At 35.4% G+C, this 16,572-nt stretch overlaps 1 protein-coding gene across 2 annotated transcripts in view; it reads right to left on the reverse strand.

The window, feature by feature from the left end:
• GOLM2 (golgi membrane protein 2) overlaps positions 1–16,572 on the reverse strand; it is a 103,609-nt gene that overhangs the window by 57,592 nt on the left and 29,445 nt on the right. For both annotated transcript variants that reach the window (XM_041744368.1, XM_041744367.1), the window contains exons 2-6: positions 13,091–13,145; positions 8,087–8,189; positions 6,211–6,301; positions 2,428–2,572; positions 1,830–1,910 (exon numbers count right to left, since the gene is read on the reverse strand). In XM_041744368.1, the coding sequence (XP_041600302.1) occupies positions 1,830–1,910; positions 2,428–2,572; positions 6,211–6,301; positions 8,087–8,189; positions 13,091–13,145 (475 nt within the window). The remainder of the gene's footprint in view (positions 1–1,829; positions 1,911–2,427; positions 2,573–6,210; positions 6,302–8,086; positions 8,190–13,090; positions 13,146–16,572) is intronic.

Consider the following 16,572-nt stretch of genomic DNA (forward strand, 5'->3'; position numbering starts at 1 on the left):
ATAAAGACTCCTAACTCTGGGAAACGAACTAGGGGTGGTGGAAGGGGAGGAGGGTGGGGGGTGGGGGTGAATGGGTGACGGGCACTGAGGGGTCACTTGACGGGATGAGCACTGGGTGTTATTCTGTATGTTGACAAATTGAACACCAATAAAAAATGAATTTATTAAAAAAAAATACATGGTCCTTGCTCTCAACATTAAAGTTGAGTTAGTGGTTCTAAAACTTTAGCATAGATCAGATTCACCTGAAAAGCTTGTTAAAGCACAGATTACTGGGCTCCATCCCATGAATTTCTATTCAGTAAGTCTGAAATGGGACCTAAGAATTTGTATATCTAACAAGTTGTATATCTAACTGCCGGTCCAAGGACCACACTTGAAGAATTACTGGATAAGGGGCACCTGGGTGGCTCAGTGGTTGAGTGTCTGCCTTTGGCTCAGGTTGTGATCCCAGAGTCCTGCATCAGGCTCCTTGCAGGGTAGAATCACTGGATAACTTCATTACTTCCCAAATTATGCTCATTCTAACTCTGTTTTTTTATTTATTTATTAAAGATTTTATTTATTCATAAGAGACACACAGAGAAAGGCAGAGATATAGGCAGAGGGAGAAGCAAGCTCCCTGTGGGAAGCTCATGCAGGACTTCATCCCAGGACTGAGATCACGCCCTGAGCCAAAGCAGATGCTCAACCACTGAGCCACTCAAGCATCCTGAACTCCATATTTTTAAATTCCTGTTATTGCTCTTGTCCTTACCTTTATTTTAGGGGTATATACTGTGAATTGGAAACCCAAAAGAATACAGACACAAAAGAATTTGAGAAGAAAAGTATACATATGAAAGGACTAATATTCATTCACTGGGACCTCAGACACTCAGCAATTTCAGCCACATACAATGAGCTATAACCATAGAAGTGATCCCTAAGATTGAAAAGGAATAAAAATAGCCAAGAAGAATGAAAGATATGCTGTTACTTCCAATTTTTCACCACAATAAATTGGAGTCAGCAGGGAGGGTACCTATAACAATCAAGAAACACAGAAATGGCAAGAAAAACAAAGAGACATGAAAAAAAAAAAAGAAAACTGAAGAGGACTAGGATACCAGCAGTGATACAGATTTCAAGTGGAAATGGTAAGAAGCAGACACATTAATGAAGAAAGAAACAGACACTGAATAGAGTGCCCATAAAAGCAGAAAAAGAAAAATAGGGAATAGGGATGCCTGGGTGGTTCAGCAGTTGAGTGTCTGCCTTTGGCTCAGGCATGATTCCGGTCCCAGGATCAAGTCCCACATTGGGCTCCCTGCGAGGAGCCTGTTTCTCCCTCTGTGTATGTCTCTGCCTTTCTCTATTTCTCATGAGTAAATAAATAAAATCTTTTTTAAAAAATAGGGAATAAACTATTGAAAGTTTGGGGTAATTAACTAAAAGGACAGGCCAAGTCCTAAAAACCTATAGAAGGGTATTACCATGCCATATCAAAGCACACCAAAAGCACAGCAATCTGGGAACATTTTGTCTCAAAGAAATGAGCCATATATACTTTTAGTAAACACAAATGACTAATATAGTATAACTGTTATGAGCAGTAACTCTGAGCCAAGAAAACATTCAAATATGGTTGATCCTTACAAGGCAAAAACAAGTACTTAGGCAAAATTTTAGCAAAGTTTTTCAAAACAACTGTATCCTAAACAAGGACTGGCAATTAGTGGGTAGTTAACAGAAAATATCAATCTTCCATAAATCTATAAATTTTCTCAAGTGACTATGACTTTTACTCAGAAAGAGAATAGGATAATACTCTGATAACTTTTACTTACCAGTGGGAAGATCTTCAACTTTTGCAAGGTCATTCTCTTCTATTCCAGGCATTCCTGCATCACCAACTCGTTTGATTTGTTCTGCCCAAGTAACAAAAGATACAATTCTTTTAAAAAAAATAAAAAGATTTATTTGAGAGAGAAAGAGAGAATGCATGTAAGGGAGAGAGAATCTCAGGCAGAATCCATGCTGAGAGCAGAGAGCCAGTATAGGGCTTGATTCCATGACCCTGACATCATGATCTGAGCCAAAATCAAGCTGGCCACTTAACCAACTGAGCCACCCAGGCACCCAAATAATTATTTTTTTTTCTATTACATAAATTGAAAGTGTTTTGAGGAAATGTAATAATCAGTTTCTAAAGCAATAGGCTACATTGACTGCATATCTTTATATATCTTGCTTTGGACATAGCTGTAACTCTAAAATAATTTATTCTTTTTTCTTCTCTATCAAAAGATTCAAATTTGAAACAACACTGACACCTAATCATAAATGAACTAAAATCAAGCAATATTCTCTGACTGAAAATGTTCACTTCAAAATGAGTAGAAAAAGTCAATATCCTATTCACACAAAACAAAATTATAGTAATACCTTTCCCATGTGGAATATGATTGCTCGAGGGTTCTTCGTTCTTATCTGCAGCATTCTCAGCTACTTTGGGGTTGTCTTTAGGTACTGCATGATTGTTTATACCCAATTCATTTCCATCTTTTGATTCAAACTTGTGTGACTCTTGCTGTTAAATAAAGATTTGGTAACAGTAAATATTTTTCAGTTCAAAAGATTAAACAATTGACACAACTACCAATTAAATGTTCTGAAACAGTTCATTTTTTGAAACATACACTATGGGCCCAAATTTCAAACACTTGGAGATGTGGGATATAATACTATTTTCTATTCAGTTTTTGTACCTAATATCAAATCAAAGAGTAACACTTTTTAAAGTCTCTATTATAGTAAATGGTCTAAAATGTTAGGCAGAGGTAATTCTCTTTGGCTATGCTGAGGTTGTGATTCTGCAAGAAGATAGTCTTCCTGAGCACTGTAGGTTACTATGGAGGCTTACCATTGGGCATATCCTAGGTGCTATGGACAGGTGGATTCTCTACAAGCCTAGGTTGTAATCCAGCTGGATGGTGGACTACAGGAGGTTGGCACATAGGTGCTCCCTCAAGTGTGATAGATGGCTACTGACATTGCCAGGCTTTTCCAATGCAGAAACAGCAAGAGTGGAAAACAGGCAAACTTCTTTCTAGGTGCACTGGCCACCCAAGAATAGAAGTAATGGCAGAACAATACACAGGTCAGTATTCCTTTCAACATGCTTTTAACCCTATTATCTCCTTGGAAACCTGAATCTAACCAGGACCTGGTTAGACCTAACCCAATTCTATCAGTGGGCCAGTTCTGTCTTTTATATTGGTTGAGTGGCCTCAGTGGAAAACTGAGAGAGTCAAGGAGTTAAATACACATGCTTGCATTGCCACAGTGGTTCTTCTACTTAATAGTTAATATTTAGTGCATATACAAATATTTTGTCAACATTAAAGCACTATGCAATGTAATCATTAGTAATGTTATAAAGAACAATAGTACTAAAAAATCTAAAGGAAATCTAGAAAAATAAAGCCAAGTTTTAAGAATTTGTCACAATAAAGAAGAAAAGGTAAATGTGATGATCAGGCATAGGTTTTCCAGCATACCTGACAAATAAAATTAATAATAAATATTGCTTCATAGTTTACAAACAGCTTTCAAACCAATCCTCTAGTAAAGTGAATGGGTTTAGGAATAACAAAACCAAACTAAGGCTAAAGAAGTTTAGTAGCCTATCCAAGGTTACCAAAATAGAGAATTGTGGAGAAAGGAATCAAACCACAGTCTTCCTCACTCCCATACTTCCTGGGTGCAAATTCTGAGCTTAATATTCAATGAATGAAACGATAACACTGAAATTTTGGAACAGGTCAATAGGAAGGCCAAGGATAAGAAAATCCATGAGGTAAGACCTGAACAGCCATCCTGCATCTCTGTGCATTTCACTATAATGTTGTATCATAAGGCTATTTTTATAGTACTCCACTGCTTTGTAGATGTGGATAAAACAAATAATATTAAACAAAACTTAAAGTCAACAAAATACTGTTCAAAAATACTTTCCCATTTAAAATATCTAACAAAGTATTGTCCCTTTGAAGCATTATTAATGATAGTACCTTTATGTGAATGGACAAGAGCAAATAATAAAATTAGATGGCTTTCTAAATGCAACGTTAGTGATTTGGTAAGGGGCCACCTAATTGTTTTTTAAATAAAACTTTGTATTCTGAAGTAATTTTAGACTTACAGAAAAGTAATTACCCCTCATCCTATTTCCCTTAATGTTAACATCTTATATTAGCATAGTATCTTTGCAAAATATAAAGCCAGCATTAGTACGTTATTAACTGAACTTCTAGACTTTATTTAGATTTCACTACTTTTTTCATTATGCCTGTTTTCTATTCTAGGATCCAATCCAGGATACTGTATTCATTCAGTTCCTCAGGTCTCCTTAGTCTTCTCTGGTCTGTAACAATTTCTCTTCCTTTGTGGCATGAAAGCAGTAAACAAATGAGTATGGCTGTGTTCCAACAGAACAGTATTTATAGACACTAAAATATGAATTTCTTATTTTCCGATGTCATAAAATATTCACTGGATTTTCAACCATTTTTAAATGTAATAACCATATTTTGCTTATGGGTAGTATGGAAGCAGACAGCAGATTGGGTTCAATTTGCTGGCTTCTTCATCAGAGTAATTTCTAAGACAGGAAAGTGCTTGGTTTATTTATTTATTTTTTAAAGATTTTATTTATTTATTCATGAGAGACACAGAGAGAGAGAGAGAGAGAGAGGCAGAGACACAGGCAGAAAGAGAAGCAGGCTCCATACAGGAAGCCCAATTTGGGACTCGATCCAGGGATCACACCCTGAGCCAAAGGCAGACGCTCAGCTGCTGAGCCACCCAGGCATCTCTACATACTTCGTTTAAAAAAAACAAAAATCCCTGAATACAACTTATACTTGTTTCATATAGCTCCCATTGGATTTGTTCCAATGAAAAAAACAACTCAAATTTCACAGAATCAACTTATGAAAGTGGTAGAAGAATAGGGAATGAAGGATAGGGGTAGGATTAGGCAGCTGGCCTGAAGGGTAAGGGCTGGTGTGCTATCCTAGAGAGAAGTTCTTGAAGCCTCTCCCTTCCTCCCCCATTTTGTTCCATTTAGGGCAAAATAATGGTAAAGAAGAATTGGAGAGGACATCAGTTAATTAATATAAAAATGCCTAGTATACACTTGTCTGGAAAAGGGGAAAAGCTCTCATTTGTGCTTCCTGGGAGAACAGAAGAGAATAAATTTATCCCTTTATTTATATATTGGGCTTATAATAACACAATTATAACAGCAAACCTCTCTTTTCCTTTTGTGTTCTACTATGCTCCTCTAGACCTATGGTCTCAATAATACCTCTGGCTGCCTTCAAGACCCTATGCGTCAATGGTAGCTCACTCAGGTTGTCATCTTCTAGCAATCTATGCTCACATCTCTTTAAGGTAGACTGTAGATGGGAGCAGTATTTTATTTTGTAGATTCAAAAAATGAAATAGAGAAAAAACAATGTCCTCAATATCATGCTATAAAACAGTGAATTAGCTAAGAACAAAAATCTGGTTTCCTTAACTTCTAGTTCTATAGGTAACCTGTTACCACTTTTCACAATTCCATTTCACTTTACATTATAAGACTTTTTACAAATCATAGTCAGATGAGTTTACAAGGTGCAAAAAAAAAAAAAAAAAAAAGAATGTCCTAAATGCCTAGAAATTTTCAAATTCCCTCCATTTCTAGCATGGTCTTCAAAATATTTATCAAATGAAAATGGATAAATTAATAAAAGAATTTGTCATCCCAGTGGCTAGTGTTTCATTCTGTTTTAATAGAGGAATTGAGGATAAAAGAGATTTATAGTTAAGGAAAAGGTTTCCCAAGTTTTTTCTAGTTCTCAAAAGCATAAAATAAGAAGTAACTGATTTGTCAGTACAGTTGTATCCACTTTACAACCTGAGAAATATATTAATAGCAAAGATTATTTTTAAAAATCAGATAAAAAATATTTAGCGCAAAATTAGTTTTAAGTGTTGAAGTTATATTTTTGCAAATGTCTAATTTACTCAGTAATAAAAACACTGCAAGGCATTTTTAGAAATTGGCAGGCTAGAATGCTTAAAAATACAATGTTTTATGACAAAAGTACATGTTTTAATTTCTAAATTACAAGATTTATAACAAGAAGATATTTTGATTTAAGTATTTTTTAAATTTACCTTTTGTTCCTGCAAAAATTGGTCTGCTAACTTTTTAATATTTTCTTCATGCTGTGCTCTTAACTCCTTGATCTGTTGTCCACACTGAAAACTAAATTACAAAGTCATTCTTTTAGGCTATATTATCTTGGATTGTCTTCTCAAGTTGTCTAGAAGTTGAAAACATCCATTTATAAAGATAAAGCATCCAGTTAGCAAGACAGTAAGCACGGAAGGACAAAGAGCAGACATAAAAATAGCTCACAGTCAAAATTCTTAGAATATTCGACTCTTTAATAGAGGATAAAGAATACTATAAAGCTTATAAAATAATAGAAATTAGAAAGATGAAAACTTATTTTTATAGATTACTTTTATAAAGAAACAATCATCAAAGCCAACTTCAATCACAGAAGAGAAAAACATTATAGGAAACCATGAGACCATTATATAGTAATAGATAAAAAACTTAGAATTATGAGAGTTGATAAAGAGTGCAGCAGATGATTCATCCAATAATTAGCATTTTCAACACAAGAGTAAGAGTCTAAACCTGAAGAAGAACAAAAATGGAAGGAACCAATTAATAAGACAGAATGGAGCCATCAAGAAAAAAATGTGAAGGAGCAAAACAGATAAAGATTGGGAATTTCCACTGGACAAATGGTCACAGAACACAAATACATCATTCATGCAAAAAGAAATAAATAGTTAAAAATATACAGAAAAAAAAATACAGAAAAATGTTAACTTTTACCTTTAAAAACACAATTAAACTTCTTAGATGTATATATGGTAAAACAGTAGTACTTTATTCCTATACCAGCAAAATTAAGTCCAAATTATAAAAACCAATGTTGGTAGGGGTATAGGAAAAAAATTTATATCATATATTAGTATAACTATTTCAGAAAGTAATCTTTCATATATGTGATAAAGGCCAATATAATATTGTCTCAGGAATACTCTATTTGAGAATATACACCAGTGAAATAACATAAGAGGGAGAAATCATTTTTGCATAAAGATTTTTATAGCTGGCATTCATACTAGTAAGATAAGGAAAATTCCTACAGGGATCCCTGGGTGGCGCAGCGGTTTGGCGCCTGCCTTTGGCCCAGGGCGCGATCCTGGAGACCCGGGATCGAATCCCACGTCGGGCTTCTGGTGCATGGAGCCTGCTTCTCCCTCTGCCTATGTCTCTGCCTCTCTCTCTCTCTCTCTCTCGGTGTGTGTGTGACTATCATAAATAAATAAAAATTAAAAAAAAAAAAAAAAAAAGGAAAATTCCTACAATGGTCCAGCAATTCGGAAAGATTATACAAACTAGTACATTAACATGCTGGAATAATATATCATCTGTGAATATGCTAACTCTCTAATCCTATAGATATTTTGAAAATTATTGAATACTATATTAGGTCAAAATACATAGTGACTGCTAGCAAGAGGTTCCCTGACCTCCTCACCAGCTGAACGTAGAGATGTACATTCAAGAGGACTGAAATGCAGAGCAGAAGAAGCAGTTGGCACTCAGGCCCTCAGCTATTCTGGGGACACCTCCCAGTGTCAGTTTAACTTCTGGATGCCCCTCAAAAAGAACCATGGATTCTTCTTTCAGTCTTTGCACGTCTAAAACTCAGCCCTTGCTAGATTTTCTGGCTCACAACGAACTCTTCTATATGGGCTAATATCTTGTAAAAGATATTTTCATGGTGTTAGCCTATCAAAATAAAAGAGTGTGGAAATCAAAGAGGCATAGAAAGACCACAGAAAAGTAATTTAAAAGACCTAAGGAAATTAAAGAAAAACAGAAACCAGAAAGGAAGAAATAAATTGTTCAAAAGTTGGACAAATATTCCAGATTCATAATTATTTGTTGCATATAGCATCTCACCTCTCATACTCCAACCTCTTCACAAGGTAAGTAGTGTTCTTCCTATAGTCCTGAAGCTGGTCTTCTTGTCGAAGAAACTCCTGACGAAGTTCAGCAAGTTGCTCTATCCACACAAGGTAAAAATTAAAGGAATAGAATTTACTCTAATGTTTCTTATCAAGAAGTTAAGGGATTTTAAAAATTTATACACTATTTAATTCTTTACTCAAACTCTGAGGCAGTAAAATTGTATAATTAGTACATTTAATTGCCTTTTATTATAACACAGCATGGGCAATAAAAATTTTTTAAAAGATTGACTGATTTGAAGTGAGGGAGAGAGAAGGAGCAGGGGGAGGAGCAGAGGGAGAGGGTGAGGGAAAGAATCTCAAGCAGACCCTGCGTCCTGAGTGTGAGCATAACAGGAGGCTCCATCTCATGACCCTGAGTTCATGACCTGAGCCAGAAACCAAGAGTCAGATGCTTAACCAACTGAGCCACCCAGGTGTCCAGCAATAAAATTTATTTTAAAAACAAGATAACCTTGGGGCACCTCGGTGGCTTAGGGGTTGAGCATCTGCCTTTGGCTCAGGTAGTGATCCCGGGGTCCTGGGATTGAGTTCCACATCAGGCTCCCTACAGGGAGCCTGCTTCTCCCTCTGCCCATGTCTCTGCCTCTGTGTCTCAAATAAATAAATAAATAAATAAATAAATAAATAAATAAATAAAATCTTTAAAACAAACAAATAAATAAGATGGCCTCAGTGGCTTTCACATCAATCAGAAATATTAAAAAATTAGACAACTTTTCATATTATGTAGATATATACTAGTTGTGGAAACTGTGCAAAAAAAAAAAAAAAAAAAACAAACAACAACCCTACCCAGCTCTTTAAACTTATCTGCTTTATAAAAGGGAGGCAGGAAAAAAAAATTAAAAAAATAAAAAAATAAAAAAATAAAAAAAATAAAAGGGAGGCAGGGAATCTTATTTTTTAGATGTGTTGGCTATGGATACAGAATTCAAGGTTTATTTTTCATTCTAAATCACATATGACTCCAAAGTTAAGTGCCAACTACTTTAGATATCATTTCTAGTTCTGCTACTAATGCTAGGCCCATATACACCATTAATTATATTTTCAAAGTTCATAGTTTCTGACAAGAGCTCAAAGTTTTAGTTGTAATAAATAACATGAAATTCCAAGCTGCAGAGTAGATTAGGGCTTCACACTTTTTCTTTTCTTTTTTCTTAAGAGTTTATTTATTTATCCATGAGAGACACAGAGAGAAAGTCAGAGACACAGGCAGAGGGAGAAGTAGGCTCCTTGCAGGGAGCCCAATGCGGGACTCCATCCCCGGATGGGGATCACACCCCTGAACCGAAGGCAGACGCTCAATCGCTCAGTCTCTGAGCCACTCAGGTGTCCCTGGAGAGTAGATTAAAAATGGGGCTGATGCTCTTCCCTGTCCCCCTGCCAGAGAGGGGTAGTGTGAGGAGGAGTATAAGGAGAGGAAAAAGGAGACTGAATCATAAGTAGGCTCCACACCTAACATGGAGCAGGAGCCTATGTGGGGCTTGATCTCACAACCCTGACATCATGACCAGAGCCAAAATCAAGAGTCAGAAGCTTAACCAACTGAGCCACAAAGGCTCCCCAGATGCTCTTTTGTGAACATTTAATCCACAATCACTGGCCCCACATTTTCTAGAGTTGCTCCGTCTTCATGTTACCTAGAAATAAAAGAACTTCAGCCAGAGAAGAGATGTCAGTTTCTTAAAGAGATGATTAAAAAAATTAGCTAACAGCCTTAAGCAGTAAGCAAAAGTAGTAGTTAAGAAAGTCTTAATTTGTATAAATGGCAACAAGGGTCTTTTCTGTATAAGTAACATCTCTTAAGACTAAATATATCTAACCATAATGTACCAATATTATAATACCTACTTTTCATGGAAGTCTTCTAAAATTAGTATTATTTTAAAGGCACTCCAAAAGTGCTTTGGATATAAATTTTCAAAAAGCAGATGTAAAAATATATTTATAATGTAATTATATACATATAAAGAACTGGACTAGAATAAAAATATACCAAAGTGCTACCAGTGATTATGTTTAGTGGTGGGATTCTGAGAATATTTTTTCTCTACTTTCCAAATTTTATTATGGAATTATAACTGTGACAATGACAACAAAAACTTAAGGTCAGATGAACATCTGCAGAAGTATATAATTAAAAGTTTAAAAAATACATATTAGTAGTTATTGTATAATATAATAATCAGGTGAGAAAAGTTAATGATTTACATAAAATGGTTGTAGTTGATAATTTACATATTCATGCCACATTTTTTTACTTAAAAATTTTTTTTCAAGATATAACATTGTGTAAGTTTCACATGTACAACTTGTTGATTTAATTCACTTATACTGTGAATGCTTACCACTGGAGAATTAGCTAACACCTCCATCATCTCACATAATCATCATTTCTTTTTGTGGTGAGAGCATTTAAGAAAAACTCTCTTAGCAATTTTCAAGTACATAATACAGTACATTAACTATAATCATCCTGTTGTTTATTAGAGCCCTAAAACTTATTCATCTTATACCTGAGTTTGTACACTTTGACCAACATTTCCTCATTTCCCCACCTACCCCCAAACCTGGTAATCACCATTCCATTCTGTTTCTGTAAGTTTATTCAAGCCACATTTTAAATTTCTCTTTACTCTATTAATTCTCCAATACCTAAACATGGTTGATCTCCATAGTTTTTCATCTATTACATCCACCTCAGATAAAAGTAGCAAATCTGACACCAGGTATCCCTGAATAACACATTCTGCTTGTTACTTGATCCCTGGACTCATCTCCTAAGAAACAGAGGACTAGAGGTAGCACAAACTCTGGCCTCAGCTATTGATGTTGATCCTACAGAGACAATGAGATCCTGGCAAGAGGCAGCAACAAAAAGCCTTGTAGCTTACAGACAGTCAGTGAACCTGTGTTCTAGCAGGAAAGGATATACTACAGAAAGGCATGGCCATGCTTCTTCAATTTAACTCCAGAAGATTAGTGATGTAGTTAAGAAATGGGTTGCCTAGGACCAGCATTTAAAGAAAAAAAAAAAAACTTCTAGAAAATTTTAATTTCAAAATTTCTTTCCGTAACAGGCATAAAAATAAGGTGAACTATTCAAGACAAATCGGTGTATACTAGAATGTCAGTCTGTGTATCGGTGTATACTAGAATGTCAGTCTGTTATCTCAGGGATTAAAAACCAATTCTCATCCCTTTCATTTCCAAAAAATATTAACTAAAAAGCTTTTTAAAGAATCTTATTGTGTATTAATTCCATTATATCTAGTATTAATTTCAATGAAAATACTCCAATCTGGATTTTATAGTTGGAGTTTGCTTCAGTAGAAATAGTTCCAAAAGTGCAAAAGTCCATTTAAAAGGATATTCAATCTTAAGAGTCCAAGCTTCAGTAACTGCACTAAAATCAAAAGTTGCAGTTACTGGGAGGCCTAGGTGGCTCAGTGGTTGAGTATCTGCCTTCCACTTGGGTTGTTGTCCCAGGGTTCTGGGATCGAGTCCTGCATAGGGCTCCCTGTGGAGAGCCTGCTTCTCCCTCTACCTGTGTGTCTGCCTTTCTGTGTCCCCATGAATAAATAAATAAAATCTTTAAAAAAAAGTTGCACAGTTATGAGTTCAAATCAAAGCCCTTTTTGTTGCATAAGAGTATCATAAAAATTTTCAAAACATCTCAGGATCTAATTCAATGCACACAATACAGTAAAGATGTTTACTCATTAATATAGGCTGTCCTTTTCCACAGCAAAGACTAGCAGAAGCCACTGGATTCTTACTTTTACTTCTACTTTGTTACTATTTAATAGAAATATACTTCGCTGACAAGCAGAATCATTTGTGAAAAATAGCAAGCAGGAGGAAGCAGTGCTGACAGAATGGCAGCTTCTGAGTCATCCTAATATACTCCTGTGAGTCAATCAGAGTAGAGCATAGACACAAATGTAACAAAAACAAATGTGGCCACCCAGGAAGTAAATTTCTAAGAAAAAGTCAAAGCTGTTCTAAATCATAGATAGTAAAAAATTAATAATTTCTATTTTCAGGTTACAACACACATACACAAACAATGGTTTTGCCAGGTGAAGAGCAAAGACCTCAATAAATTACAAAGCTAGCTAAGGTTGACTTCTTCAAGATGATGATAAAAATGTACCATCTAAGTCTATCTAAAGAGAGTCAAAGTGGTTATAAAGATATATATACTAAATTAGGAAGCATTTATTACTCACATATAAAAACTTAGAGTCATTGTTGCAAAGTTTTAAAATCATATAGTGTTGTAACTAAAGGATGTGATGGCGAAGAGGAGTGCTCTCCAGACCCCAGATTTCAAAGGCCAGTGATGGTGAATTAATGCAAGGCAAGCATAGAGTTTATTCTCCTCAACTATTATTGTTTATAAAAGTTTTAGTCATCTATTACTTCATCTAAGAGGGGAAAAAAATATATATATATGCACACATACTGCACATATATCCAGGTTTCTTCCTGGCTTCTTTCCAGGTTTTCTTTCTATCCTAGGTTTCTTTCTGTTCTCAGTGTTATCTAAAACAGTAAGCATCCAAAGCATCCCTAGATCTGAATGGATTATTTTGGAAGTTGGACACAGTAAAGAGGGATTATCCCTTACCTTTCCCCTAGAAACTTGATAGCTTCTGAAGTTACAGCTCAATTTTCTTTCAGGCTTCTTTTAACAACATTTCATTGCATGAAATCAGTCTACCACACAAGATTTAGATGCAAATTTTAATTTACACTTATTATATATAAAGCAACATTAAAATTTTTTTATCCTATCTTAAGATGAAAGGATAAATGTCTTGCGACCAGAGGATCTTTGTTCAAAAATTTTTATTTCATTTAGCTATTTAACTGAGGATTTTATATTTAGTGACCTTTATCTTTAATCTGTAATTAAGTTTCTTACCCTTTAAATGATGAATATCTGCCATCTGATATGATATGTTGCTCTGTAGTTTAACCTGAAAAAAAATTAAGTTTTCATTTTACTACAGAATATGCAGTTTTGCTCATATTTCCTTTTTCCCCTCTTATTCACTATGTGCTTGATCATAAATGCAAAAGAAAAATCCTTAATTTATACAAACCCACCCCTTTTCAAAAAAAGAATTAGAGATAAACTCTGATTTTGTAATACTCATTTTAAGTTTTCAAAGGAATACTCATTTTACTTAATATATAACATAATACTTAATATATAGTCTAATAACTTTCAAACATTTAAAAGTTTGAGTTGAATATTGCTTAACGAGATCTTTTTCTAAAATCTTACCAGAAGAGACCTCTTACTAACTCTATATTAACAAAGGAATTAATTGTTTGAATCAGTTAATGGCAAATCAAAAGTAACTGATGCCTATTAAGCTCCCATAGTATGACAGATAACACACAGGACCTGTTGTGGTCACTGTTCTTCAAGAGCCAGTATAAAAGAATAATAGGAATTTGGAAGGGTACCAAAATATGGCTCAAATTAAGGCTTAGCACTTACTTTAAATCTTTTGTTTAAAGTAATCTCTACATCTAACGTGGGGCTCAAACTCACAACCTTAAGATCAAGAGTTGCAAGCTCTACCAACTGAGCTAGCCAGGCACTCCGAGGCTTAGTACTTAATTTAAAAATTAAAACAAGGCCTTGGAGAGCTAGGATGTCATCCACATAGAACTACTGTCCCAGTTCTTGCTTAAAGAGGTTTCACCCAATTGTTACATGCGACTAAAATATCACTACAAACAGGTTCTCTTGTCAACCTCAAGAGTAACTTTATTTGAAAGCCTAGACAGATTCATACTGATCAGAAGCAGCACCATGAATACCAAAATGATTGTGATAAATACCTTCTCAAACTCTAAAGAGAAAGTTTTAATCTTCTTAGTTTGAAATAATTATAGATTTGTAAGAAATTACAAAGATAGCACAGAGAAGTCCCATGTACCCGTCACACAATTTCCGCAGTGGGTACATCCTACACAACTATGGAATAACATCTAAGCCAGAAATCTGACATTGGTACAACATGAAAGTATAATTCTATGTCATTCTGTCATATGCGTAGATTCATGTAACCACCACCAAAACCAAGATACAGAATTACTCTATCACCACAAAGATGTCCCTCATAATATCCTTTATGGTCAAATCTTTCCTCCTTCCTCACACTATTTCTAATCCCTGGTAACTACTAATTTGTCCTCCATCTCTGCAATTTTGTCATTTCATGAATGTTATGTAAAAGGAATCATATGTGATCTTTTAAGACTTTTTTTCTGAGAGGAGCACTTGACAGGATGAGCACTGGGTATTACACTATATGTTGACAAATCGAAACGCCAATTAAAAGATATACAAAAGAAAAAGACTTTTTTACTCAGAATAACATTGTTGTTGCATAAATCAATAGGTCATTACTTTTTGTTGCTGAGTAGTATTCCATGATATGAATGTACTACTGTTTGTTTAAAGCATTCAACTATTGTATAACATTTTGGTGGTTTCTACTTTTTGGCTATCACAAATGCAGCTGCTATGAGAAAACTGTGTACAGATTTTTACATGAACATTAGTTTTCATTTCTCTGAGATAAACGCCCAATAGTGAGGTTGTTCCTTTTCCAAAGTGGCCATGGCACGGCACTTTCATTTACATTTTGAAAAATTACTATACCAAGGTACTGGATGGCAGAGTATAAAACAATTGGAAAACATAAGAGCAGTCTCAAGGGATTAGTAGGTAAGGTAGCATCTAAAGCAGTATAATTATCGTAGGAATTCAGAGATGAACCTCAGCTGATATGATGAAGGAAAACTTCACGGAAGGGATTTTATCTGGAAAAAGGCATTGAAGACTAGGTAAAATTGTAAATTGGTAGAAAAAGGCTTTTTAAAAAAATATTTTATTTATTCATGTGAGACACAGGGAGAGAGGCAGAGACATAGGCAGAGGGAGAAGCCTCCCTATAGGGATCCTGATGTGGGATTCAATCCCAGGACCCTGGGATCATGACCTGTGCCAAAGGCAGATGCTCAACCACTGAGCCACCCAGGCGTCCCAGCCACCCAGGCGTCCCAGAAGAGGAGATGATGTAAGAAAAGTTGCAGAGGCAAGAAAGCATAAGGCATATATATATGAAGACCTGATCTAAATACTGCTTGTTTATAGTATATCATACAGGGGGAAGAAACAGTGGGAATGAAGGTTTGAGAAAAAGTCCATGGAGGGCTCTTCAGCCCTAAAAGTCTATTTGTCAAACAGAGAGTCAGTGACTTTCAAATTTCAAATGAAAGTTTATCGATAACAAATAACTAATGAAAGCATGCCTACTCTAGTTGAAGCAGAAGTGGAAATCTAGGGGTCCCTTTTTCTTTTCCCTTAGGGTACTGGTGGCTTTGAAGAATAAAGCTTAAAATATGATGTTGATATTCAGTTATAAACAAGAATGAAGTATTGGTATATGTTACAATATGGATGAGCCTTGACAACACTATACATGCTAAGTAAAAGAAGCCATTCACAAAAGGACATGAGGTTTCTTTGTGTGGTGATGAAAATGTTCTGGAATTAGAGGTGTTGGCTGCATACTATCATGACTATACTAAAAACCAAGCTGAACTGCACACTTTAAAAGGTTAAGCTTTATGATATATGAATTATATCTTAAATTTTTAATGCAAAGAAATAGAAATGAAAATGCCAAGGGTATTATAGAGTGCCAGACATGAAACTGGGGATAAAAAAATGGACAAACTCCAGGCACTCAGGAGTTTATTATTTACAAGAGGTAGTCAAGTAACTAGTCAATTATAATATCATAAAATAAATGCTATTATTACATCCTACAGACATGCCAAGAGAACTTAGTAGAAACACTTAAATCCTTAGGAAATGAAATGCCTTAGGGGAGTGAGAAGAAGCTTCCGAAGATTATAGCTAAAATATGTCCAATAGGAGGAGCCGTGGTTTCCCAGGTGGAAGTAGGCAGAGGGTAAGGAGGAAAAATATTAAAGGCATGTATGTGTCAGGGCAGTCTCGGTGGCTCAGCGGTTTAGCGCCGCCTTCAGGCCAGGGTGTGATCCTGGAGACCCGGGATGGAGTCCCATGTCAGGCTCCCAGCATGGAGCCTGCTTCTCCCTCTGCCTGTGTCTCTGCCTCTCTCTCTGTGTCTCTCATGAATAAATAAATAAAATCTTAAAAAAAAAAAAAAATAAAGGCATGTGTCAAAACTTAGAAGTAGAAAAATACTATACATTACAGAAACTTCACAGAGTTCTAAGCAGCTGGTACAGAGACTTAGAAGGAAGTGGCAAGAAATACAGTCAGAAAGGTAAGCAAGGTTCATATTATGAAGGGTCTTGGCCGAAAAATGTGGATACGTTACAATGGCTACGGGC

This window comes from Vulpes lagopus, chromosome 2 (assembly GCF_018345385.1).
Source record: "Vulpes lagopus strain Blue_001 chromosome 2, ASM1834538v1, whole genome shotgun sequence".
NCBI lineage: Eukaryota > Metazoa > Chordata > Mammalia > Carnivora > Canidae > Vulpes > Vulpes lagopus.